Genomic DNA, 26,524 nt, shown 5'->3' with positions numbered 1-26,524 from the left:
TGTTCTGGGATGAAACTGATTAAATTTTGCAGAATTATTTAAAAAGAAGTGGAATGATATGAGTGGAGTTTATGTGTTGGGTTATTTCACAATTCATTTTTGTATATGTTTATTTTATGCTTATCATGATATTACTATGTTTTATTAATTAATTAATTAATTCATCTTATTATCAATATTTTGACCTTCAATCGTTTTGGCTTAAGTAGTAGTAGTAGTAGTAGTATTAGTAGTAAAAAACACATCAACCATGAGTGCAGATCATTTATGCTTCCTAAATTTTGTAGGCAGCCAGGGTTGCTTTTTCTTAGCTGGTGTTTAGAATCTATCTTAACACTTTCTGGTAACACTTTGAAACACAGGTACATTAATAATGTTTAATTAATGCTTAATTATACTTAAGCGTGCATGATAAGCATTACGTAATTAATTAATGCTTATTGATAAGCAGGGAACACGTACACCAACTTCAACACTTCTAACCCACCCTCCCACATTTAACGTCCATCACCGCTGTAACTTATAAAGACACCATTAGTAAATGATAACTAGACTCACTAGTTAGCTACCAGTTAACTAAGTATTAACTAATTTGTCAAATTGATACACTTATTATGTTTCTTAGGTGCCATGATCACATCACTTCTCTCAGTTTCAGGTAAGAAATAATTTCACACTAGAGAAATTTTATCTCACAGTAAAATTAGTTTATTATTTCCATCTTGAACTCCCATAATTTAAATATGAAAAAAAAAAGGGGGGGGGGGCAGACATCCAGTCACATCTTAGAGAGATTTGGTGTGTCAAAGCCTTGCCACTATTACACTGGGAATGTTCAATATGTACATAATAAATTTTCTACGCTGGCTGCTTTTATTTACTAAAATAGTATTTACAGATTCTAGACATGGACATAATCCCAAACTAATTACAAATATATATATAATTAGTATTATTGCATACAAACTAATAGCTCTGTAATAGCGATTGTTTGGACAGCACTGACTATTTCTCTTATGACTGAGAGGATTTACTGCTTAGAAGACACGGAATGCAAACACAAGCGGTTACCTTCCTTTACCCCAGCACAGAGGAAACAGTTTTTCATGAGGAACAGAGTTTGATCTGTGGAATCATTTTGTCTTTTATTAAGTATTGTATGACAAAAACCTTTGAGAGAGTAAAGCACATCATTGTCACACGCAAGGGTCAGAACAAAAATCTCAAAAAAGGTAAAAGTCTGATGAGGGGTCACAAAAAAAAAAAACAACCCACAATAGTGGCTGGTGAGGATTGAGATATGGTCCCAGGTTCTTATTCTTACTGTCTAAACGGTCAGTGATGGTAGACGCAGTGATGATGGTTGCTAAGTTTGCTGGTACCCGCCGATCTCAGTCCACTTCCATCTCTTTTGTGCCTGATTTCGTCTGCTGGGCTCCCCTGATGTCTCCCTTCCCGTCTGCTCCTTGCTTGGCAGTTGGGCCGTTATGAGCTCCGGTGTTGTGATCGTTCACCTCAGGAGCCTCCTCCACTGTGGGCTTTGGCCTGTTTATCACTGGATTACATGCATCCTGCAGTTCCTGTCAGTGAGACATGTAGAGTGTGTTGACAAAACATCAGCTCTAATTACAGGTAATGAAGGAGAGAATCTTTTACATACCTGTATTTTGGCAATAATATCTGCTACTTTAACGACTGGATCTTGAGTAATAGCCAGTTTGCTCTGTGCATTCATCTTGCTGTTCATCCAGCCCATGCTGTCATTCATGCACTTTTCTACAGTGCTCATCTCCTCAGCACTCAAATGTAGGTATCGCTCATCCTGGGAAAAGAGGTTGGGGTGAGAAATTAAAATCAGAGTTTAACTTGTCATTTATTATTTATCATCTCTTAAAAAAATACATTTACAAAACCAAAATAACTAAAGTAGGTGTTGGTTGGTGTTTCAGAAAATGTAAGCCCAAATGTAAGACAGAAGACAGACCCACCATCCCATCAAAGCATTGCTCTTACTTGAAAAATTGTAACAAAAAGCTTTTCAAGGAAGAAGGTAGTTTTCTGTGAGATACGCCTTTTTGCCCTCCTCCCCTGAGCCAGACAAGATGATAGATATCCTTCTCTCTTCTGTGTGCGCATTAAGGAGCTGAGACCCGTAAGAGGCTGTCTGACTGCAAGTTAGCTTAGCACCATGAATGGAAGTGGATGGTAAGTGTTAGCATACCTCAGTTAAAAGTCAACAAATACACTTTTTTCCCAGAAATTACCCCCAAGCTTGGTGCGTTCCTTTAAAACAAACTCTGTGAATGCATGACATAGTTCAAAAGGATTTACTTTCTGTTTGTAGGCTTCCACAAACTTCATGTAGAGTTGTAGTTTCTTGCCGAGCTCCTCAAAAGCCCGCGGCCTGTCCTCGTGCTCTCTGTGCCGGTCCTGAATTGGTTGACCCAAACTCTGGAACAGAACATGAACAAACTCAGGGCAACGCATCTGTTTCAGATGATTTAATGTGTAAAAAGGCCATCGTCTCAGTTTGTATGACATGGACGGGACACTAAATATAAAGACTTTCTCAGACCGAATCAAAACTGACCTTGAGCGCGTTCAGCTTTTCCACGTACACATGTTTGGGCTGGTCCTCGCCATCCTCATACAGCCAGTTCTCTGTGTCCTCAAGCAGTAACGTCAGACGGTTGCTGTCCTGTTAGAACCGAATGTACATGGAATAATAAGAAATATTGCCTCGGAACAAATATACTTAATATCAAGGTGACTCGTTTAAAGAAGCAGCACTTACATCCTCAGTGATATACTTCTCATAGACCCCACAGAGTTTATCACGTAGGTCGTATACATACTCTTCCACAGCATTTTTAGCATCATTCAACTCTTTCACCAGTTTGTCCTGGACAATCATCTGACGCTGAGAAGAAAAGCCATACAAATCACTCATTGCCTTATAGAATTGCTACAAGAACAGCAATATCTTGTAATATATAACTCACAGGAAACAGGGAAAAAAAATGCATGGCGTTAAAATTAACAACTGTTTGACAGGAATAAGAAATGCTAATCATAAAACTTTCAAACTTTAAAAAATAAACATTTTAAATGAAACCGGGATACCATTTATATTCCAACTTTTTTCCACTTGAAAGAATTTTTTTTTGCTGGCAGATATTCAGAGTGGCTGCTAATTCAATAATCTAGTGGCAATTGTGACTACTGATGCAAAAATATGGCACCAAGTCTTTATTTCCTTTTTAATACACCTGAATTCTCTGTAATGAGTTGATGCTATTGAAATAAAATGGAATGGAAATGAATGACACGTACAATGACGTAGGCACAGACAAGGTCAGTCAGTAACCATTAAACAAACACTGCAGCTCCCTCTTGAGACATCCAGTTGCATAAAATGCCAGAATGGAATAATAACAAGAATTCTGTTCATTTGCATGCAAGTAATCAGCATTTCAATAAGACCATGACTCAGCTTTTCTGGGGGTTACCAAAGGAACTCACCTCATATTCCACAAAGTTGCTAAGAACATCGCTGTCGAGCTGTCGGATGTTGTTGGCTATGATGGGTAGATCTGTACTCTTCACCTTGACTTTGGGTTTGTTTCCTGCTGCTGCTGGGTCCTGCTTATCCCCAGCTGCTCCCTCCTGGAGTTGCAAATCAGTCAAAATATGGTATTTTAGCTGAATTTCCTCCAGAACATAACTTGTTTAGTGAGGACAGCTGTATCAAAACCTAACTAACCTTACTGGTGGAACCGTCTGCGTCATTTGGCTGGTCTCCCTGGCTTTGGCCGTCCTGGTCTACCTGCATTTTGGTCTGAGACAACAAACATTTAGACGATGACAACCATTGAACAACAGAGGCAGGAGAGTAAAACGTTCAATGAATTCAAACAAAGCTCCCAGAAAGAAAACTGAGTGTTCTATATTGCAAATGTGATGACCATCATGCGATGCGCTCTGGCACAAAAGGACGAATGACAGAGGGGATCGTTAAGTGTCACAACGTCTGCGAAATGACAGCTTTAACTATGACAACTCAATCTCCAAGGTCTGATACCAAAGTGAAAGTCTAGAAAGACTCATATTAAATAATGTCATTCCCATTTAAGTTAGCCGCAGGCTAAACTGGCTCAGCTGGCTGAAGTCTGCTTGCTCTATGAACTGCACAATGCAGAAGACAACTGTATACCCGGAAGTCAACCTTTTTTTGCTTCACTGAGCATCTTTTCTAAGAATGAATGGGGCCTTGCCTCTAATGCTGTATCCAGTTTTCTCTGTAAACCACGATTTAAACAGGGATAAGAAAAACACGACCTCCCGTGACCAGTTCAGGGTTAAAAGTGCCCTCATGAAAGGAGTCGTGTTTAACTCAACTCTGGGGTAATTTTATTATAACCCATGAACGGTGCATCATGAATGTGTGTAAGAAATTGCATGATAATCCACACAATGTAGACTTGTTTTCCCGACCCCGTGATGACATCACTCGAGCCACCTCACCTGATCCTCTGCTCTGCCTTCATTCTGCACCATTGGCTCAGCATCGATCTGCATGTCCTCTCCCTCTCCTTTCTGTTTCTCTATCAGAGAGGCGCTGGACACGCTGAAGATACCATGGACGTTAAAACGTACTTTGACCTTGACTTTAGAACTGTCTCCATCTGGCTGGGGTACCACATTCTGCACGGAGAAGCATCCTGGTGACAGATGGCATAAAAAAATACTAGTTTGTTAAAGAGCTTAAATTACAGAGCAAAAACAAGTTCCACTAACACACAGGTAGACGGCTGGTGACCGTAAACCACAAACGTCTGATCCCCCTGAGGGCCAACAATGATAGTGGCTGGCTGGCTCATTAAGATCCATCTGTTAGAGACTGTTCCTTATTCCTAATTACCTTGCAGAGTGGAGTCCCTGTAGGGAAAAACGGGTCACAGAGTCCACAGTACTTGGACACAGTCACCTCTCACACTGTAGACTTGTGTATCTTGTAAAAGGAGCCAGATTTCTGAATAATTTTACATCCTTAACAGCTCTGTTGGAAAAGAGAGGCTAATCAGTGGGTCACTAGCAGGCAAGTTAGAGGGTGTGTTGTGATAATTGTTTCCTCACTTTGTTTGAGCATCGCAGGATACATGTTGAACTCAGTAAAGCCAAAATAGCAAATAAAAATCATCCGTAAGGTAATCATAGTGACCTTATACCAGCAACAAGTTTTGATGTCTGTTGGATATAAGACATCATCACATTTTGAACTTCCTTTGTCATTTCCAAATTAAAAGCTCTGGCCCTCTGGCAATGGAAAGAAACCCTCGAGTAATCATGAAATATTTACAGGATATGACTTTGAAATTCACAATCATTTAATTGAATAAATGCTTTTATGTGAGATATAAGGTAAAACATCCCACTTTGCGACTTTATTTATGATGGGGTTCTTCATTCTGTTATTGAGGGCCATTACCAAACAGAGGGGACATTAAACATTCCAAAGGTAGATACAGTAGTATTACCTATCCTGTGGTCTGGGTACGGGAGCTCTTGGGGGTTACTGTAGAAGGCTTCAAGGTCAAAGGGTTCCTTCTTGTGGAAAGTGATGACTTTGGAAAACGGAGCAGCGTGATTCTTGCTGAACACCTCACACTCTCTGTGACCGAGATGCAAATAAGTCAGAGAGGTAGTGAAAACACAGTCAAAACACACTGTTGGGTGAACCAGCAGCGATGACAGAGAATGACAGAGATAGCAGGAACGAGTCCGAAAACCTGATTTGGTCTCCAAAAAATACATCATCAGAGTTCCAGCTTAATATGGTTAACGAAGAAGAAACTCATCCTCACCCCAGTCCATCCTCTGTGGGGGATTTCCAGCGCAGGGTGATGGGGAAGGGGACAGCATCAGTGATGGAGAACTCACGCACCTTGAACGCCGGCGATAAAATGGCGCACTACATCCAAACAATCAGCACACACAGAAATACACACCCATTGGGAGATTCATAGGGTGTTTTAGACGTACGTCAGCTGTCATGAATGAGAGAATTCCTTACCTGAAGCGCGCAGCCTCTCGCCACGGCCTCGTCAGCGTTGAGTGTGGTGCTGACGTCTTTGCCGAAGAATTTGGTGATCCTCTCTTTTATAGACGGCATTCTCGTTGCTCCTCCAACTATCTCCACCGCGTAGATATCATCTCGGCTCAGTTCTGTCACACACACACAAAAAAAACAACCCACACAAAGTGGAGCAGCTCTTATGTTATGTATTATTAAATCAATGTGCTGACGTAAATTTGAGACACATACTTGAATTTTCGAGGGCTGTTTTCAGCGGCATCTCTACTCTCATTAGATATTGAGCACACATATCTTCAAAGTGGCCCCTATGAGGAAAAAAAAACACATTTAGAGAGCTGCATTCACCTCTTAGTGATGCATGATGAAGACAAAAGAAAGCACCTATTCATCCTGCTGGTGACATCTATGTCATTCATGAAGCATTCTATGTTGAGAGGCAGGTCAGAGGAGTTGGCGCTCATGAGCTTCTTCAGCTTCTCACACTCCTGGTGCAGTCGCAGCAGGGCCCTCGGGTTCTCCCTCACGTTCAGCTTGTACTTTACCTTGAATTCATCGCAGAAGTAATTGACCAACGACTCATCAAAGTTCCGGCCACCAAGGTACGGGTCAAAAGCCGTGGAGAGGACCTGACGGAGCAGAGTGTCAGCAGAGTTGAAGGATTCCGGTGCAAAGATTCAGAGGGATACGAAGTTAGAAACTCACCTTGAGTTTGCCTTTGTTGAAGGACGTGACGGAGACCTGATAAGATGAGTGTCCCATGTCCACAAACACCACATGCCGAGGTCTCTCTTCTGGGGTGGGAAGATCCTGTTTGTAGATCCCATAGGCGAGAGCCACTGTTGAGTCAAATGCAGTTTATATAAGCATGCAGGTTTAGGACAGACAGGGAGGAACGACATTTCACACCAGATTTGGCTCATACTGAATTTACAGATGTTGATTTCAGCTGCATAAAAACAAGATCATGTATTTCAATTTATACAAACTGAAGAACATATGTAAACAGCATGGATTTGGAAAAGGTCATATTTTTCATTTCTAAACCATTTGGAAAAATCATATATTTACTGCAGTTTCTTCATCACTGCAGCTAAATCAGGCCAATGCAACAACCTGCTAATGCACATAAACATTAGACAAATAACCAATATTTACTGAGTCCAAGGGCGTGCCGATATTATCCTGCATCCCCAACGTAAAACATGTTTTGCCTTTGCTTTGTGAATTAGTGTTCATTTTGTTGAACCCTAAGACCTTCGATCTTCTTTTGCCTTCTTCCAGATTTTGTCATTTAAAATACGACAAACACAAACAATCCTGGAACCGACTCAAATAAGACTAAAACCTATTTTCATTCGAATCAAAAGAATAAAACTACATCAAGATCAGACGCCAAATACACCTGTAGAAGCACATTTAGGCTGACCATGAAGTAATGAAGGTCTACTTTCATAAACTAAAACTGGACTTAAAGGTTTTTGTCCAAACTATGATAAATAATTACATGTTTTTTTTTTATGAAATAAGACAAGTATGCTCAGATTTATCGTCCACTATAATGTGACTTGAGGAAAAAAGTACGAGACTCCCTAAATATGATGGGAAACGAACACTTGACACAAGACTGATAAAAATTCAAATATAGCTGCCAAAATAAACGCAAGAGATTTAGAAAGCACACTCGTTTACATGCCATACAGTTCATAATTAAGTCACAAGATCACGTTAATTCTCCTCTGACGGCAAATCCTTTTCAAGAAACTCCCATCTGCCACCAACTGACCTGCAGTGGTGTCGTTAATTAGCCGTAAACAGTTCAGCCCTGCAATTTGAGAGGCGTCAAACACAGATCGTCGTTCGGCGTCTGTGAAAAAAACTGGGACCTGTAAAAGAGAGCAGGAAGGATTATATATCTGTGGTGAATTCTGTTGCTGCTCCCCCCTGGCGATGTGTTCCTCACTCACAGAAATGACACAGTCTACCACTGGCTTCTTCAGGGCACCCTCTGACGTCTCCTTCAGCTTGGTGAGCAGCATCCCAGTCATCTGCTCGACTGTGAACAATTTGTCCTCGTCCAAATAACGCACCTGGAAACACTGTTCTGTTAGGTCCTTGAAGGGAAATTTAAGGCGGTTCTGAGGTAAAAGCCCAGTATCCCATTGATTTATCCTGTTTAGTCATGAAGTGATGGTGTATGCAGTGTCACCAGCAAAAAAAACCCAAAACAAGATAAAGAAATGAAGTAGTTAAAAAGAACATGTGCAGGCCTTTACCTTAAATCCAATGTTTCCGTTGGCCAGTTTATGTAAGCTGTAAGGCAGTTTGTTTTTTTCTGCTTGAACAAACGGGTCCTCAAATGCTCTCCCGTGGAACTTCTTGAACCCATGGACTGTATTTTTGAAGTTTGTTATAGCCTGTAATAAGATGACATCACACTTATTTATTTCATGGATTGTAAATTACCTATTTAAAGCGCCATCATGTGTAATTTATAATGTGTAATGTTGTATTACACAAACGGGACAAAAAGCAATTGATGTTCTTACTTGACTCTTGGCTGCATTTCCAATCATGCGGTTTTTGGGAGCCAAAGACACACAAGCCCTTATAAGGGAGAGGGGAAAAAATGTACATTTATATCAAATAAGGATGTACACTAGGAAAAGAGTCCTGCTAACAGATGTGGCAGACTTTAATTGACTGGCGGCTGTAGACAGAATCAAATATCAGATGATGAGAGGAGATTCCACAAGGGAGTCTGTGGGAGAAGTACTATCTAGGGCAGTGAGACAGAACAATTCACCTTCACAAGAGCAAAAAAAAAAAAAAATTGTCCTTCTAAATGTCTTCATGTCATCACAAATCATTGCGTTAATGGTAAAGATAAATCACCGGGTCCCTTTTACACTAGCTGGCTAGTTTCACCTTGCCCCATTCACTTAAAGGTGCAATGCTCATCCTCCTCCCCTCTAACACACTCCTGTTTGCAAGCTGCAGCAAATGCTTCACACCCTCAGTAAGTCCCAAATGATAATTCCTTGCTATTGTAATAGGCTGATTGATTATATGAAGTATAAATAAAGCAGTATATCAATTAATATCAATTAGTGTCCACCCTGGAATGAAATGTCTTGCTATTTCTGGGATAAACCTGGAAGACAGCAAGGATGTCAGCTTGCGTCATGGCATGTAAAAAGGTATCTCTTGTAATTTTTCCACGCATGCTCTGTCGCCTAAATGGCATCTTGACCTCTTTAAGTTGCTCGTGTCAGCCAACTTGAAAGGAGTGCTGCGCAGTAATAATATCAGCTGTCAATCTAGAATAGAAGCGAGAGGCGTTTCATTATACAGCGACCGACACATGCGACATTTTGACCTACATTAGGCCTCATCACGACCACCATCCCTGCCTGCTCTCTACACCTTCACCCGCTCAGCCTCCGGACGCAAAGATTGCGTAACGTGCTCACTCACGGCACGGACCACATTTCACGTTGATGTCTGTCAATATTTAATACTTACGGCGTGCATCTGTCACTGTATTCATTGGCAATGGTTTCAATGCCACCGCTCCTGGCCACAGCGATGTAACAGTTCTGGAAACCCACGTCAATGCCTACCACTGCCATGATGAGCACTCTTTAATTCACCTCTTAAGAAACTTATCCTTCTCTGCGACCGCTCTTGACACCTTAATGGAAAAAAAAATATATCTATATATACAGAATGACGCTATGTTCCAAAAATAAATATCCTTTTACAATAAACGAAACAGCTAGCTACGGGCGTGCTAACTGAATTACAAGCTGTTATGTAAGTCAGGCTGTGTATGGACAAGTTATCCAGTGTAATCCCAGGGAGCAACGATGTCCAGAACGGATTCTCCCACTCCGGGTTGTCACCCAGCGGCTCCGACAGTATGATGCTCCTTAAGCCCGCCCCCACACGTCTGTGATTGGCTATGTCACACTCATTGTTCTTACGTGATTGGTGCACCAACCAATCGATAAAAGAAGAATCTAGAAGCCGCTGGAAAGGAGACTGTAGAATACGTCACGGCTAGTGCTACCATGGCAGCGACTGTAGTTTGGTGGGTAAACATATAAAGCTATTTGCTAATTTGTCGCTGACATTTGGTCACTACAAGCTCAGGTTGCCTAGGTAACCATCTTGTGTACTCTTATACCACTCTATTATTATTATTATTATTATCATTATTATTATTATTATTATTATTATTACTATTATTATTACTATTATTACTATTATTATTATTATTATTATTACTATTATTATTACTATTATTATAGTTGTTGTTGCTGTTGTGATTCAACTCATTCCAAGTATGGAGTAGTATCAGATGTTATTACTAGAATGGAAGAATATTATATAACTTATTATTATTATAATATAACTGAATTGCATCTTACGGGTTAATTTAACATTCAATGCAAACTTTTTTTCCTTTCAATAGCTTTCATCACATTGAACCTCGTGACTCTAAATATATAAAGATTATAAAGTATTTTATAGCTTCTGTTTTGACCTAGTGACTCCAAAACAATAGGAGATATTACTACTCGACGAGATGACTAAGAAACACTGCTTTTACACAATCTTACTGATATACTTGACATGACTATAATGAAGGCTGATGAGAGGCAACAGTTTGAGAATATTCGCATTAGATAGAAAATTGAATACCTTTTATTTGTGTGATGAATTTAAGAAGTACATTCACCACAAAGCAAAGAAGATACAGATTCTCAAAAGTAAGTTTATTATTTCTACTTGTCACCCACTGCTACCCATGAGATGCAGATATCGCTCAGATTAAGAGAGGTATCTTGAATTTAATTTGATAGGAGTTATGATGTCTGAAAATCATATTTCTGGTCAATACAAGTGAGTTGTTCTCCAGCGGTTCAATATATAATAATTCGCAGTGTAGTTATAGATAGATTAAATTAACATTCTGTCTTCTTAATTTAACATATCAACCAGTAAATTCAACAATGACCCGACATAAAGATCTCTACAAGGATTCAATGGATTTTTTAATGTTCCTTTAACACATCCTGATATTAGTTGTGTGGCTGCCTTGTACGGATTAAATTTCGCTTCCTACGTGTCCTTGTTTCCTGACGAGGTACCAAAAGTACCGAGTGTTCCTTCATATTCGAACTCAGCCGACTGCTCATGAACGGGAAGTGCCAGTTGAACAACCTGAGTTAGCCAAACAGTGTCAGTTAGGTAGGTTAGCTTATTATTTAATCCAGTATTCAAAATGGGACTGTTTGGTAGAACACCTGACAAACCCCCAAAGGATTTGGTAAGTGTTGGCTACCAAAGACCCGGATTGTCTATGATAGTTTCGCACGTTGTACGTAAAAAAAGGTAGTGTCCTTTTGCTAACGTTGCTAATGCTAGCTATCAGTTAAACTTGGTTCGTTCTGTTGCTACTGTTTGTTAGCTGAGTGGCTAACGTTAGGCAACTTAAAAAGAAATGTCAGCGTCAAGCGACGCAAATTAACAATTCTTTTTTTACATCGATAACACAACACGTTTGTTATGGCCCATCACATTATCTGTTTTATAAGTTAAGTGTTGACTCTACAGCTAGAGCAGGCTAGCTAGCTTACAAGCTAACCCTCTGTCAATCGGGTCAATGTAAACAAACCCTGATTGTGAGCGCTTCGCCTGACATCATCTCGCACAGATGAACCACCTTTTTACGTTATTTAACCTCATAATTCAGTTGTCTGATCTCAACGTAGTATAACGTAAAAGGCAATAGAATAAATTTGAAATGACACAATGTAATATGAATATGCAAAATGTCCTTTCAGATCAATGAGTGGTCTCAAAAAATCAGGAAGGAAATGAGAGTGATTGACAGACAAATTCGAGGTAAGGAAAAGTCAACATTCAACACTTCCATAGAATTTAGCAATGTGAGATTGGATGGAGTTACTTTTAAATGTCCATTTTTGTGCATTGAATTTCATGTAGATTGTAATTTTTCACAATGTGAACACAAGAAGAAGATGTTGCTATTAGCGTCATTGAGCATCTTAAATTAAAAAAAAAACACAGGTACTTTGCTCAAGATGAAGATTTCTGAAACACTTTAATCTGATGAGTTCTCTCAGTTGTACCAAAGGTTGTGAGCATTTAAGGTGATAAAATTGTGTTGTATTTTAGGATTCAACGCAAGTTTTTAAACACATTTGGTTTCAGATATTCAAAGAGAACAAGAAAAAGTGAAGAGATCCATCAAAGATGCTGCCAAAAAGGGCCAGAAGGATGTTTGTGTTATCCTTGCGAAGGAAATGATTCAATCAAAACGAGCTGTCACAAAACTCTACGCTTCCAAAGCCCACATGAACTCTGTGCTGCTCAGCATGAAGAATCAACTTTGTGAGTTTTTGATTGCAGAAACTGTGTCATTAGAATAGGGATTATGCTTTACATGTGAAAGAAAATCTGTATTTTAGAACTTATTATATTTGCCTTTAGCTGTACTGCGTGTTGCTGGGGCCTTGCAGAAGAGCACAGAGGTGATGAAAGCCATGCAGAACCTTGTCAAAATCCCAGAGATCCAGGCCACTATGAGGGAGCTTTCAAAGGAGATGATGAAGGTCAGCAGCAGCATCCAGCACGCAGAGATGTTACATATCAAGCTGTATGAATTGGAACACTGAATCGACTCTGAATATTGTCAACTGTCTTATCTGTCAAGAAGAAGTTAAAACCTCGCAATCATGTTTTTGTATTCATCCATCAGGCCGGCATCATTGAGGAAATGCTGGAGGACACATTCGATAGCATGGAAGATGAAGAGGAGATGGAGGAGGCAGCGGAGGAGGAAGTTGACAAGATTCTCTTTGAGATCACAGCAGGTGAAGATGGAAATGAGGGATTGGATTCGAATTTGAGCCTGAGCAGATTTGGTTATATCACAATGAAATTTCTGCCTTTTTTCTTTTAGGTGCCCTTGGCAAAGCACCCAGTAAAGTCACAGATGCTCTTCCTGAAATGCCCTCCGGCGCTACTGCAGCTTCAGAGGAGGAGTCAGAGGAAGACATTGAAGAAATGCAGTCAAGATTGGCAGCCCTTAGGAGCTAAGGTGAAGGGCCTTCGCTCGTCGACATTAATTTTCCCGCTCCATTTAAGGACAGAGACAATTCTAGTTCAGGGTTTACAGTACTGCTCATCCTCTCTGCCTCATATTATTTCACATAATCATTTGGGGTTAACTTTGTGCTCTGGCAGTTGATGTCTTTAAAAATGTTTTTATATAGAAGATTTGGTCTACTTGCCTGGAAGGGTTTTTTTTGTTTGTTTTTGCTTTTTGTCTTTTATTATCATGGATTACCCTAAATAAGTCTATTATCCAAAGTCAAACTGAAGGTTTAAGAAAGTGTAAATAATATAAGTATGACAAGCCTATTGTGCCTATAGTGCTTCATCATATTCTTCTTCTGTCCTATGTCATGGATCGGTGGTACTTAGGTGGGTAAACTCCAAACAACTGATCGAATAACTGTCGATGGAAAGCACCCCTGCAGAAATGTTCAGTGCAAACCAAAACTTAGATCACTATTCATCAGCAGTTCTAATCTCTTGATCCTCTAAAACACTAGAGTGGATGGGTGGATTTCTCCTTTGATAGTTGCTTTTCTGTATAGTCAGTATGTATCTTTACTGTATGTGGTTCTACATGTAAAGTACACTTATCAAAAAGAAAAAAAAAGAATGCACGCATACCGCCCGAACTAATATGTTGCATTAACATTCAGCTTGTTAAATGTGTGACTTAGTTTCATCATTGATTTCCACGCAAGGAAACGCTAATAATGGAAAGGTGGTTTAGTGCAGAATCTACGTTTTGTGGAAGTGTTGTGTGTGTATATTTTTTCTATGTGACTGGGGGGTGAATAAGGAAATAAACTTTTAAGAATTAAGGAGACAGCTGATAATATTAGGAATGTATTATACCTGTTTTTGTGCGCAAAGTTCCAATGGGTAAGGCATCAAACGTCATTGTCCATGTGTTTATGGAAGTTCACCAGGGAGTTCAAAGGGTCGATCTGTAAGCGTGTGCACAAGCTAATTCTGCCCTGTCTTGTCTTGTAATACAAGTTCCTTCCCCAAGCAGCAATTTGAAGCTCTCCTTAGATCACAGCTGATCTCAAATCTCTCACTGGGCGACAGTAAGTCATGAGTGCCGTGGCTGTACCAGGAGGCTGAGCCGGTACTTGCCTGACCACAGTTACAGCACACAGGTAACAGTTTCTGAATGGATCTCCTCATTGGGGCTGCACGGTGGTGTAGTGGTTAGCACTGTCGCCTCACAGCAAGAAGGTTCTGGGTTCGAGCCCCGTCTGGGGCATGGAGTCTTTCTGTGTGGAGTCTGCATGTTCTGTACTTCGGCTTCCTCCCACAGTCCAAAGACATCAAGAGGGGACGAGGCTGATTGATACTCTGACTGTGAGTGTGAATGGTTGGATGGTCTCTATGTGTTGGCCCTGCACCCTGGACTGGTGACCCGTCCAGGGTGAACCCTGCCTCACCCGAAGGCTGCTGGGATAGGCTCCAGCGTGCCATCCACGACCCTTAACAGGATAAGCGGTAGAAAATGGATGGATGGATCTCCTCACTGGGCTGCTACTGTGTGAAGGAAAATCATTCGGGCTACTTCTTGTATCCGCAGTCTCATTACTGTAACCAAAGGTGAGTGTACGAACTGAAAATAAATGATGAGTTTCCCTCTCAGCTCATGCAGGGGAAGTTCACATTTTTGGTGGACATCCCCTCTTTTAGGTAACAGGGTTCCTACTGGTGTTGGAATTTCTTAAACACTTGAATTTTTTTGCCTGGAGTTTTCTGAGTGCTTTTAATTTGAGTAAAGTCCTTGAAAATGTATTTTTCCATAGGAAATCTGTGGGTTAGTGACATTTTAAAACTGTTTTTTTGGTAGAAAGCCATCCACAATGATTTTTGTTTTTTATTGGGCTGGGTTGTGGTTGTTTTGGGGGAGATAGCAGGTCAACAGTGTATGTCTCACAGAAGTGGTCTACATCTGAAAGTTGCAATGAACTTTATTGATTTAGGATGCAGCTCAGCACCGTGTTTCAGGTTTTACTTATTAATCTGTGCCATTATTTTTTGGGGGGGTTAGGTTTTAATTTATTACACAAGTGGTGTGGAATTTGTCGGTTTCAAATGTTTTATTGCATAGAGTTTGTAAAAAACTGTCATTTTTGACCTCTTGTGTATTAATAAATGGGTGGGGAGGGGCAGACCTCAAGATATGTTGAAGGACCCCATAAAAGCACAATACTTTGATTTGATTCAAAAGAATGAGAAACTTTATTCGTAGAACACAGTTGCAAGGTGCTGCAAAAGCTTTAAAATGTACCTTGAAAGTGTTTAAGTGATTGAATTTGACCTACAAATGTAAGAACTGTGAGGTAATTTGCTGCCCCCTACGGGTTTGGCGCACAAAGTGCAAGTTGTACCTTTAGGGCCATCTTCCTCAGCTCTGATACTCCCTTAAATTTCTTAACAGCAATAACTTAGAGTAGATTTAGTTCACTCTACAATTTTAGAAGCAGAGGAGAGACCTGTTAATCTGATTTATCGAGATTAAATATCTGTTGGACTCTTACAGTGTACTCATCATCTCTCAGTTGCAGGGACTATCACTAGTATGTCAAGTACTTTGTCAATATTTAGTTGTACCATAAAATGAGGTTAGAATGGGTAATATTTTGTAAGGTCTGTTTTTTTGTGCTTAGGTCTCACTCTGATCAAAGGAAGTTCTTTTAGCTTAAAAGTGGACAAAAGGATTAGATTTCTGTCTGTTCCATCCTCCCACTGCAGCTTTTGTTAGACTGTAACAAATCCTTGCTCCTGTTCTGTGGCTCCAGTATGTAGAACAGAGGCTGGACTGAGGTGTGGTCGCTGTCAGGAAAAACAGGTGCTGCGAATATGAAGGTCAGGTAAAGTCTAACTGCGGAGCATCTTCAAAAAAGTTTCTGCAGTGTATGTCCTTGAGGTGGTAATGTGTAATCCCTTTTCATCCGTGCCTCTCTAGGATTATTATTTTTATATAATGTGGTCACTGGGAGGCTCACCTTTCACCTGATCAGGCCTCTGCTTTACAAACCAGGAAGATATCCCCTCATGCTCTGGGAAGTTACTGTATCACATATTAACGTGCTTTTAGCCAGGAAGCCTGAGCTTCACCAGCCGACGTGCAGGTCAACACTGCCATCTATGGATAACGGACACCGTCTGTCCTATATCACGCCGCCGCCTGAGCGCGTCCAGACTGACGCTGCTGCCGCCTCGACGCGCCTGCTGTCATCTGGAGGAAACTCCTCCCCGCACACAGCGCGTCCTGTCGCCTTTTCCAGCGCAATGGTCTCCTGGATCATCTCTAGACTTGTGGTGTAAGTCATTTTTAAATTCAATTTCATGTAATCGGGGACAGACGGAAATCATAATGATACATGGCGGTTGGTGTTGTGGCGGGTTGAGGGTCGCCGGAGGTGCAGGATCGAAGCGTTTTATGAGCCCCTTTTATGAGAGATTTGACTAATATTTAATGAGACAGTGTGTTCTAGGAGGACTCGGGTCGGTCTGGTAATTTGTGACTGATAAACAGCCCGAATTCCTTTGGACGATTTATTTTCCATTTTGGCAGCAGGTCTGTTGAGCCAGGCCTGTGTCTGTGTTGGTGTTTTAGCAGGCTGGCACTCGTTGTGTTCATCATTTGGCTTTTTTATCATTATTGTTCCCGACAAAAGAGGTGACGTGATGCTCTGAATCATACTGTATGATACCATATTGTGGGTGAATTCTGCACATTCAGATGCGTCTTTCACAGCCAGGAAGCGAAATGTCAGTGGGTGACGAGGTGGCTGAATTAGAGGAGCGGTCTTGGAGTGGGCTGATGTCCCACATTGAAGAAAACAAAAGGGATGGGTCATCCTTCTCAGGTTGCCGTGAGAAAATATGTTCAGTAAAATAATAAGCTCGCATTTATTAGTAGAGGGGGGAGGGGGGGGGGTATTTTTACCTGCAGCAAGCATGAATCAGCGCCATTGCACATCAACATCAGGCCCAAATAGTGAAGCAATTAAATTTAGATTATAAGATCCTGTTACAGAGATGGGAGTGCCGTTTCCCTGGCCTACTAAAACCTGCTTATGTGGATGGTTTGGGGTCCAACAGGAAGGTTTATCAGGGTATTCCTGTTGTGTGTCTCTCTAAACTGTGTCCCTCTCAGTCCGGGGCGCTGCAACATGATGTGGCTCAGTAATTTGATCAGGTCGCACTCACAGCTGTCGCCTCTTCGACTGTCCGGACACTCTAGCGCACACACACAGGCCGCAGGTGTCACACACGAATAGAAACGTAGAAGAAGAACGAGCTAATCTTGTCTCATGCCTTAGATTTTGGCACCTGGGTAAACAAATGGCACAAGTTTGACTTTACGCACTGTTCTTTCTTTCTTGATTTATGTATTCTGATTTGCTTTAATCCCATTTGACAACTTGTCTTCGCTTTAACGCTGCTGCATGGTGGAAGCTGCAGCTCAGAAGATTAGCTGACAAAAATAGAATGTAAATAGAAGTCCACTTTAATATCAAAATGAAAAACTCAAGCAGTTCTTTTTTAAGCTGCTTTTACATGACCTCACTCAAGCAGACAAGCTTATTTTCCAAGGGAAACGCAATGTAAATTGCTCTATGATATTATCCAAGATTATAAACAGCTGGACTTGATCTGAAGTATCTGTCTGACACTGAAGTTGATACACTGGAACATTTTTTTCTTCCAGACTTGTGTTTGGTACACTATATCCTGCCTACTCCTCCTATAAAGCTGTGAAGTCAAAAGATGTGAGAGAATACGTGAGTATTCCTACTTGATTTTTTTTAATAAAATTATTTTAAGCAAATAATGTCACATGCCTTTGTGTGTTAGTCTAATTCTGTTATTTCCAATTCCATATTCGAGCCTGTAATTTTGTACTTGGTAGTCCACCTACCTCCAGTTTGATTAATTCCTATTTATACTGCCGTTATCATGTTTTAACTGTCATCTTTGCACTATTGTTCTCCTTTTTATTAGAAAATGATTAGAGTCTTTGTAAGTCTGTGCATGCTGGGACAGTAACGATGTTTCTGAATGTACACTGAATTAAATAGGTTTGTAAACACGGTTCTATTGAATTTCAGGTAAAATGGATGATGTACTGGATAATATTTGCCCTATTTACCACTGTGGAAGTGTTTACAGATATGTTTCTTTGTTGGTAAGTCACCTTTCTTGCTAAGTTGGTGTGTTAGCATGCATCATTTTGTAAACCTTAAAAAAAAAAGAAAAATATCATCATGGCCCAGGAGCACCATCTGTTATTGGCATTTCAGGCTTCCTTTCTACTATGAACTGAAGATAGCCTTCGTGGTGTGGTTACTGTCCCCGTACACCAAAGGTTCCAGTGTGCTCTACAGGAAGTTTGTTCATCCCACTCTTTCCTCAAAAGAGAAGGTGAGATTCCTTCCTCTGCTGTCTTGCGTTATTTCCTCTGGTGGTGTTCAAGGACAGGCCGAGGTGAAAATGTCCAGCCTTTTAATTCAGTTTTTTTTTTTTTTTAACGAACAGCGTTAGAGTTCCTCCACAAGGACAAACGTGGCTCTGTGCTGCTCCTGTTTATCTGTTGAAGAATTGTTTGTGCTCGGCAGGAAGGGAGGAATACCCTGCCGCTTCTTCATTTCTTCATTCCTGCATGTGCAAGTCAGGAAATGGATAAATGAGTTTTGCTTGGCACCGTAGTCAAAGAATCGAAAGTCTCAGTCGAGTTATACTAGTATCGCCATACACAGTGACAGCGAGAGATGCGATGATCATGTGTTTTGCTTTTGTTCCAGGATATCGACGACTATATCTGCCAAGCTAAGGACAAAAGCTATGACACGCTGGTGCATTATGGAAGAAAAGGACTGAATGTTGCAGCCACAGCTGCAGTCATGGCTGCAACAAAGGTACTGCAGACTCTGGACATTTGTTTTGTACTGACCCGATGGGGTATAGGGTGAGTCTAAGTCCGGGTATCAAGCCATTCACATAATGAAGCAGGCCCATTGAATAGATGTTAAAAGTCTGGTTGTCGGATGTAACGTGTATTGTATTGTTTTTTTCTCCTTGTATTCTGAAGAAATAAAAGCGTATTCTCATCCGTGAATCCCTGGTGTTTCTTGTCTCAGGGCCAAGGAGTTTTGTCAGACAGACTTAGGAGTTTCAGCATGCAAGATCTGTCCTCCTACCAGTCAGACCCGGTCAACGCTGGGTCCACGCAGCCAACAGCAGCAGCAGCAGCAGCAGCATCACAACACCGGACCCGGACTATGATGCGCAGCAAGTCGGAGAGCTACAAGGGTGAGTAGACACTATTGCCTCTCACCGACGTTAAGAGCCACTTTTAGAGGGAGACTTGAGATTAAAGAGGATGTATTAAAACCATTCATTGTGGAACAAAAATGTTTACTATACTGGCTGGTCCCAGAGCACATTAGCTTTAATGGTGCAATCTTGTTAATAAAGCAGCTTTGTGTGAAGCAGCTTATCATGTAGATTTCTCTCTTCCTGCCAGAGCTTGTTTAAGCCCACATTTATTGTTTGGTACCTCTGTTTTCCTGAGAGGCCCCCCTAACCTCAGCCCTGCCTTCCTGTGTGGAGCCAGTCGGGCCCCACAGGGCCGCCAGGAGAAGCGGCCGTCCTGTGATAAGGCTCACATGTAGCTGGGGGGACTTGTTCCTGGTTCAACATCATGTGGAAACAGTTGTTATTTGTTTTCATCTGCATGGAGCTGCCATATTTTTATTCGAGTAATAGTAATTCCTTTGTAGATGAAATTAGAACAGAATTATTTGAACTTTTTTTTTGTTGAAAAATACAAGGAATAATGTGTTGATATCAGTTGATACGGTCTTAATAGCTGCTGTCAAGTTATAACTCTTAACAAAAGTTTCATTTCTCTTAACTTCCAATATTTTCTTAAAATTAAAAAACAAAATCCCATGGTTTTGTCCACCTCTCAATGTTTTAATTTGTGGTTCCTACTGTTCTGAATCTGTAAATAAAATAAATAGATATTTAAATAGGTTTTATATATACTGTATATATAGCTCCTAAAATAACAAGATACTGCTGCTTTTAGCAAACAGAAGTATGTTTTGCGGACTATGTTCAGCTAAGATTTTGCTGTATTCATGACAGCAGGACAAAGTATCTCTAATAAAACTTGCACTTGGAGCCTTTGCATATCCTCGTGAACGTGTGCACAACTGTGGGGTGAACCATTTTTCTCCCACCTTAACTACCTTTTCAATATTACTCTTGCCAGGTTCTGTCCCACGTGAATGTCTGCCCCCAATTCTGCTCCTGTTTCTTCTTCCCTTGAGCTCTTATTAAATGACTTTGAAGAGGATCTTAGGGTTTAGTTTGATATTTGGGAAAGAACCATTGTATGTTTGGTCAACAGGGGAAGTCTGTACAGTCTTCATTGGATTTATTGTCAATAAGGAAAATATAGGATGAATCTTTTTAAACTCCAGTGTTTTCAAAAGCATTTTTAAGATTCCTGCTGTCACATGACGTGGAAACAGCCTGAATGAATTTAATTCTGCAGATACTGAAAAGAGGAATCTGAATGTGTTCAGGCTTGTTTGTGCTGCAACAAATTGATTCCCATTTATCATAACTTTCTTCCCTGCCTCTGCTATGTGGTGCACCAAACATTTCCCATGGCACAGATTCTGACATGAATGAGTTTGAGGTGTTGGGGTCAAACCAGTGGGACCCCAAGGAGTCGCCAACGAAGACCATTACGCCCTCTGAGTCCGATTCGGAGTCCTCAGCTCCCACTCTGTCACTGACACCTCAGCCTTCCCCACCCTCTACACCTCCCCCCACTCCTCCAGCTCAGGAGCAGCCCGAGGTGGCAGAAAAAGGGGGGCAGGTAGCGTTGGACTCACCACAGCTCAGGCTGAGTAAAAGGAAGGCTCCTGAGGTATACCGCCTGGTCAACACGGCTGCTCAGCTGCTGCCTGACTCTAACCGCCCCTTGAGATTGAGGGTTTACTCACTGATTCGCTGTGTCGCTAAACAAATCATCACGGTTCGGTCCGTCCGTCTGGCTGTTGATTCGTTTTCTGCACTGCTGGAGTTGAATCATGCATTTGTCTTCGTGAAATTATAGTTCAGTGCAAATGAATGTGCGATTGAAGTGGTTCACTCATTTGTAAATGTGGCATGCTAAAGGCCAAACACAAATGATGTAATGACATGGTGCCAGTGTATTTATGACACCCCTGATAATAACTCTAACTTCGTTTGTCATGTTCATATTAATGATTTGAATCAATCCCTGGAATTAACTGGGTTTTACTAAAAAATAAATAAATAAATAAAATTCAACATTATGTTTGTTTGGTGATGCCAATCTAAACGAAGCAGGATTATTTAAAAGAGAAAGGTCTGGTAACATCTTTATCAGTGTCAACAAATCCATTCAAAAGACGATCTGGTCTGTTTAGTTGATGCCTGGTGTAACTCATTCCTCTTACACAGAGCTCCATCATTGTCCAAAATCTGCCAAAATCAAATCAACGAGCCAAAGTTCCTACTGTGAACTCGGCCCTTGGAGGTTGAGTCCATCCTAGATTGAACTGGAAATACTTGACTTGAGTTAAGTGTGCCTATGAGAGTGACCTCGACCTTCGACCACCAAAACCTTTTCGATCCCTCCTGAAATCCCAGTGGACGCTTGTGCCAAATTTAAAGGAAGTCTCTCAAGACGCTCCTGTGATATCACGTTCATGACACTGGGACAGATACCTCGTTATCCTGAGGTGAGCTTGACCTTTGACCACCAAAATCTTTCAGTTTCCTCTCAGGAGTGCCTTCATTAATGAGAATGGGACAAACGGACAAGCCAAAAACATGAGCCTGTTGTTATGACACCGTGACTCTAAAAATGTTCACCAGACTACCAAATGTGTATTAATCCACACCTGGATATAGTCCCTCAAATGAAGTACTTCCATTTTACCGCTGTTTTAGACCAGAGGCTTCATCATCAGAGGGCAGAGATGAGCGTGGGATTCAGACAGGGTAGGAACGTACTGGAACAGATTTGTTGACAATTCATTCGGCCTTCTCTTTTAAATAAAGCGAAACTCATTTAGCCTACTGTTCACCTAATCTCCATCTTTGTTTTTGTCCCCATCTGTCAGCCTCCTCTTAGAGTCTTAAGGCCTCTCACAAGATCCAGGAGTGCTCTTTCTTCGAACAATGAAGCCATGTGAAACTGTCCTCAAGACGACTCCAGCTGCCTTTGCTGCAAGATGTAAAAACTCTGAACGGCCAAAAGCGACATGACTGAAGCAGCATTGCTTTGGAATACGGTGTTACCAAAGTGACCTATGATGATCCCTCTATATATAGTTTATAGCTTGTGGCTCATGATTTACCAAATGAGGTTTGTGACACTGCTATAGGACACATGAGTGAATGGGCTCCATGTTGATAGGTCATTTTAGTTATTATTTATGTACAGTGTGTTTCATCTCTCTGATTTGATCGTTTTTATGAATCAGGTTCGGGGAGGCAATCGCATGTGTGTCTTCCCACTTACTAGTCTACTGTTTATTTAACAGAATGTACCATTGCTGAACACTGCAGCCGGCATTGAGAGTGACATAATCGAGAATGCGTTACAAGCCAAGGATAGAACCTGGCTGTTCTCGAGAAATACGTCTGCACCTAGGAGCCATCGATTACCCCCCAAAAACATGAAATATAATGAGAAGACAGGAGCAGTAGAGAAATTCCATTACCTCTCTATTAAAGCCTTAACGAAGGAGACGGAAGGAACATGTCTCAGCATAGGCTGATAAAAACTATGCTCTCCTTAAAAAAACTCAAGGGCACTCATAGAGTGAAATCAGCCACTCCGAATTTAAATAAATGATGTTTTTCGCTACGTCAGATGGATCAACCCTGAAGTTTAACGAGCTTTTCCTCAGCCTGTGTAACTTCCCTCGCCAAATTTGGTGAGCCTCATAATTTTGCTACTCAACGCCACCTAAAAACCTCACCTCCTCGGTGGAGGTAATCATTTTTGCACTATGTTAAGAACATATGTCATTATCCTACAGACTATGAATATGATTATGATCAGTAATTATTGTTTATTTCTTCCGTGGTAGGAAAAGAATGACTAAAGTGATGACACTTTACACACACGCAGACGAAGACGTCACTGCCACAAGAGGTTTTCTCAGTGGAGCCGATTATGTTGACAATCTACTGTTACGTTTCTCAGCACTTTTTCCTCATTTCTTTGGCAGTTTTAAGGCCAATTAGGAATGTGTCACTCTCAAATGTAGCACAAACAGGATATAATTTAAGTATGTAAACCTTTTTCATGTTTCAAAATCACTGTGTTAATATTTCTTATGTTAACTGAGCAAATCTTACCTTCTTCTTGCTTCTGCTTTTTCCTTCTTTGGGTAGGGGGGATTCATGAGTGACTTTATTGGTTTGCAGGTTTACAAACTCACATGAAATTTAATTATCGGCTGGTGAGACAGTGTACTTGTGCTTGTATGTTTGTTTTCATCTGAACTTAATTTACTGAGCCTGGCAACATTTCACACAAAGTATCACTGATGATCAAAGTCAGACTTAAATCAGTAGATTTAGTATTAACGTCGTTTATGTTGGAGTTTTGAGACAAAAGCTTCTCAGGTACAACTGTTCTGTTTACATGTCATTCACTCTGATGTAGATACACTCGTTATGCACGAGATATCCTTTTAATGGATATGAGATGAAAAAAAAAACAATGAACAGGAAAATCTGAGTATGTGTCGCAGCGTAAGTATCAGTGTTAGTGTCGGAGGTGATTTCCTTCTATAGAAAAAACTCATGCAAAGTAAAACTGTTGCTAAGTAGCATATTTGTAAACTTGTGCATAGGTCAATACACTCATCACTGCATGATATTATGATTAATTTGTATGAAAATTGGATTAAGTGAGTTTATTGTGTGAGGCTCTTATGTCTTCAGATGCTTTGTTGGTGAACAGCAAATATTTCATCACACTATATACAGATGAGAAACATGGCTTATTTACTTCCACTTTATTGATGAAGAAACACCACTTTACTGAGTTGCCCTAAAAGGTGTTTTTTTTTTTTCTGGCAGGCCAGAATGTCAAATTAAATGAATGAAATACTAAAAGTAGTTATGTGACAACATGATGCTTCTATTTGTTGTGTTTCTGTTGGTTAAATCACTTTAGCGCCATTAAATATGAAGCATACGTGTGTGTGATTCAATATTTATGCCTTTATTGTGTAGATTTAATTGTTACATTGCAATCGGAAAATAAGACGCAGGGACATGAATTGTACATTTAAAACTTGAGGTTGACACGGTCTTGGTACTTCAGGTATGGATCGTTCAAGTACCAGTTCCTCCTTCTCCAAAATGACGTAGTCATTTTATTAAAGAGTTTGCTCTGGGTTTTGTTACATATTACATGCTCCCTCAGACGCTTTTTCCTGGGATTTGATTTCTTCCACAGTTTCTTCTTGTATCCAGCCTGTCAACAGGAAATAACATGAAGTCAGATTAGTGATGCTAATTTTTAGGGAATTAAAGCGTTGTGATGTTAGCACAGCTAAAGGACCTTGCGTCTGATCCAAAGGCCGCAGTGCAACCTCATAAATCTTTGGGTCACAGATTTCACAGACTTCCTCTTCCCTTTCTTCACACTGTAGTATGTCAGACTTCTGCGGGGTTGCTGAGATACAGAGGGAAGAAGAGCAGAAACTCTGCAGAAACACAAGCAAGTAGAGAGTCAGGAAAGACATGAATACAGAATATTTCCTTCAAGGAGGTGAGATGACGATCCAGAGTAAGGAGCTGCATTATTCTCAAACTCAATCAAATCATGAACTTCATTTCAAGCACACATGAAATATCATCTAAACCCGAACCTTAGGCCGTTTCTAGGGATACTCTGAAATAATACTCTATGTATTGGACAACATCTTGCATCAGCCATACAGAACAGGAAGGAGAGCTACTAGCATAGGGGGAGTTAGAAAGAAAGGCTCAGCAGTGTCTTCTTACTTGCTGTTTGCTCTTGATGGTGTAACGATTTTAAAAGTACCAATGCAATACCTGTATGTATGTGTGTATGTATGTATCTGTTGCATACAGTGTTTTAAGGTGTTCTGCAAGTCTCTTCCACATGGTAACGTACACCCTGAAAACAAGGTTGATACCCTCAGCCCAAGACTGAAAAAGGCCAGGACTGAACAAGTCAAATTGTTTTAGTTTCCCACCAATAATCCAAATGCCAGGTGTTTTTTTTTAAATTTCGTAATATGTGACTATGGCTATTATAATCATCATAGAGCAGAGCTGGAAGAAATTCTCATTAAAATATATACTTGTATTCCTTAATTAAATCTGACCTAACTCTTAAAAGAAACCAATTTGAAGAAGATAGAAATTACCAGATAAAAGTCATTGGTGAAGAAATTCTCTGAATAGTGGATAGGTAAATAAATAAGTTATAATGATATAATAAATGACAAAGGTGTCGACTGCACCGATTGTAACGCCCCTTTAGCTTTTTACCGTTGCAGGATGCCGCACTGGGGTGTTTGACACACTGTCGTCCAAAGAGGAGTTTCGATAGCGGGGGCAGCAGAGCTGTTGAGACGGTGAGTCTGGAGGAAGCTAGAGAGCGGAGAGTTCTTCGGTGTCCTGGTGTACACAGAGTGCGACAGAGGCCTCAGCAGCCCTGTCACACGTAAGGACAACAGGAAACCACATGAAGGATAAAACACATTGACGCTAACTAGCTAGCTACAGAGCTAAGTAGCAAGTTTAAAGTGTTTGCTCAAACCTAAGCTAATATTATCTGCTCCGGCATCCCAGGATATTAAAGTATTGCAGTTCTAATGTTTAAGAAATTAAGTGATACACGTGGAAAATGTATGAATGTAAAATTGTAGTTACAGACCTGTTACCCTTCTAACCAGGACCGCCGCCATGTTTTTTTTCGACAGGTTGACGTCACAACGGGGTGCTGTTGGGACAAATGTCCTTTTGTGATAAGCCAGCGTGTAATGTCGCCACCTAGCGACCATAGCTGGACGTGTTTAAAGACGTGTCCTTAAAATCAAGTGTGACCTACGTAGTTTCACGAAGGACTGTTCGTGGAGGCCCACTTGACCACATTTCAGAAAGAATTTACAAGCTCATTTCAAACATATAGGCTGCAAATTAAAAATAACATGCAGCCTTTGGCTAGCCTTTGGCTAAGGT

General features: G+C 40.7%; 4 protein-coding genes across 4 annotated transcripts; 2 read left to right on the top strand and 2 right to left on the bottom strand.

Annotated features, from left to right (window-relative positions):
* Nucleotides 1-682: 682 nt before the first annotated feature.
* hspa4l (heat shock protein 4 like) lies at nt 683-9,998 on the bottom strand. Its single transcript, XM_086183174.1, has 19 exons — nt 9,620-9,998; nt 8,644-8,701; nt 8,371-8,511; nt 8,062-8,184; nt 7,881-7,980; nt 6,800-6,933; nt 6,479-6,723; nt 6,326-6,402; nt 6,074-6,225; nt 5,865-5,971; nt 5,538-5,671; nt 4,525-4,721; nt 3,764-3,838; nt 3,523-3,666; nt 2,795-2,920; nt 2,591-2,698; nt 2,332-2,451; nt 1,661-1,822; nt 683-1,580 (listed from the first exon to the last, which is right to left on the bottom strand). The coding sequence occupies exons 1-19, from the start codon at nt 9,724-9,726 to the stop codon at nt 1,392-1,394; spliced, it is 2,499 nt and encodes an 832-aa protein (XP_086039300.1). The 5' UTR covers nt 9,727-9,998; the 3' UTR covers nt 683-1,391.
* A 1,273-nt stretch (nt 9,999-11,271) lies between these two features.
* chmp3 (charged multivesicular body protein 3) lies at nt 11,272-13,549 on the top strand. Its single transcript, XM_086182181.1, has 6 exons — nt 11,272-11,429; nt 11,947-12,007; nt 12,338-12,517; nt 12,617-12,738; nt 12,885-12,999; nt 13,089-13,549. Exons 1-6 carry the CDS (start codon nt 11,385-11,387, stop codon nt 13,223-13,225), a joined length of 660 nt encoding a protein of 219 aa, XP_086038307.1. The 5' UTR covers nt 11,272-11,384; the 3' UTR covers nt 13,226-13,549.
* A 652-nt stretch (nt 13,550-14,201) lies between these two features.
* reep1 (receptor accessory protein 1) lies at nt 14,202-24,744 on the top strand. The gene is made up of 8 exons (XM_086182183.1): nt 14,202-16,557; nt 17,952-18,024; nt 18,352-18,428; nt 18,544-18,664; nt 19,045-19,158; nt 19,381-19,550; nt 20,918-21,185; nt 22,411-24,744. Exons 1-8 carry the CDS (start codon nt 16,289-16,291, stop codon nt 22,480-22,482), a joined length of 1,164 nt encoding a protein of 387 aa, XP_086038309.1. The 5' UTR covers nt 14,202-16,288; the 3' UTR covers nt 22,483-24,744.
* mrpl35 (mitochondrial ribosomal protein L35) lies at nt 24,510-26,351 on the bottom strand. The gene is made up of 4 exons (XM_086182182.1): nt 26,220-26,351; nt 25,832-25,997; nt 24,873-25,017; nt 24,510-24,785 (listed from the first exon to the last, which is right to left on the bottom strand). The coding sequence occupies exons 1-4, from the start codon at nt 26,344-26,346 to the stop codon at nt 24,597-24,599; spliced, it is 627 nt and encodes a 208-aa protein (XP_086038308.1). The 5' UTR covers nt 26,347-26,351; the 3' UTR covers nt 24,510-24,596.
* Between the last annotated feature and the right edge of the window lie 173 nt (nt 26,352-26,524).

Source organism: Aulostomus chinensis, chromosome 17 (genome assembly GCF_037954235.1).
Source record: "Aulostomus chinensis isolate RoL2024-O1b breed Wild chromosome 17, RoL_Achi_v1.0, whole genome shotgun sequence".
NCBI classification, from domain to species: Eukaryota; Metazoa; Chordata; class Actinopteri; order Syngnathiformes; family Aulostomidae; genus Aulostomus; species Aulostomus chinensis.
Note: the sequence above shows the minus strand (reverse complement) of the source record. Positions and strands in the feature narration are given on the sequence as shown.

Bases quoted from the DNA above. Each gene is read 5' to 3' on its own strand.
- hspa4l (XM_086183174.1), bottom strand. From the start codon at position 9,726: ATGGCAGTGGTAGGCATTGACGTGGGTTTCCAGAACTGTTACATCGCT. The intron at 6,934-7,880 runs GTCAGTTGGTGG...TTGACTCAACAG, and splicing joins AATTAACGACACCACTGCAG to TGGCTCTCGCCTATGGGATC. The intron at 3,667-3,763 runs GTTAGTTAGGTT...TTGCAACTCCAG, and splicing joins CAGACGGTTCCACCAGTAAG to GAGGGAGCAGCTGGGGATAA.
- chmp3 (XM_086182181.1), top strand. From the start codon at position 11,385: ATGGGACTGTTTGGTAGAACACCTGACAAACCCCCAAAGGATTTG. The intron at 12,008-12,337 runs GTAAGGAAAAGT...ATTTGGTTTCAG, and splicing joins GATTGACAGACAAATTCGAG to ATATTCAAAGAGAACAAGAA. The intron at 12,739-12,884 runs GTCAGCAGCAGC...TTCATCCATCAG, and splicing joins TTTCAAAGGAGATGATGAAG to GCCGGCATCATTGAGGAAAT.
- reep1 (XM_086182183.1), top strand. From the start codon at position 16,289: ATGCTCTGGGAAGTTACTGTATCACATATTAACGTGCTTTTAGCCAGG. The intron at 18,429-18,543 runs GTAAGTCACCTT...TTGGCATTTCAG, and splicing joins ACAGATATGTTTCTTTGTTG to GCTTCCTTTCTACTATGAAC. The intron at 19,159-19,380 runs GTACTGCAGACT...TTCTTGTCTCAG, and splicing joins CAGTCATGGCTGCAACAAAG to GGCCAAGGAGTTTTGTCAGA.
- mrpl35 (XM_086182182.1), bottom strand. From the start codon at position 26,346: ATGGTCGCTAGGTGGCGACATTACACGCTGGCTTATCACAAAAGGACA. The intron at 25,998-26,219 runs GTCTGTAACTAC...TACGTGTGACAG, and splicing joins CCTGGTTAGAAGGGTAACAG to GGCTGCTGAGGCCTCTGTCG. The intron at 25,018-25,831 runs GTAAAAAGCTAA...GTGTTTCTGCAG, and splicing joins CAGTGCGGCATCCTGCAACG to AGTTTCTGCTCTTCTTCCCT.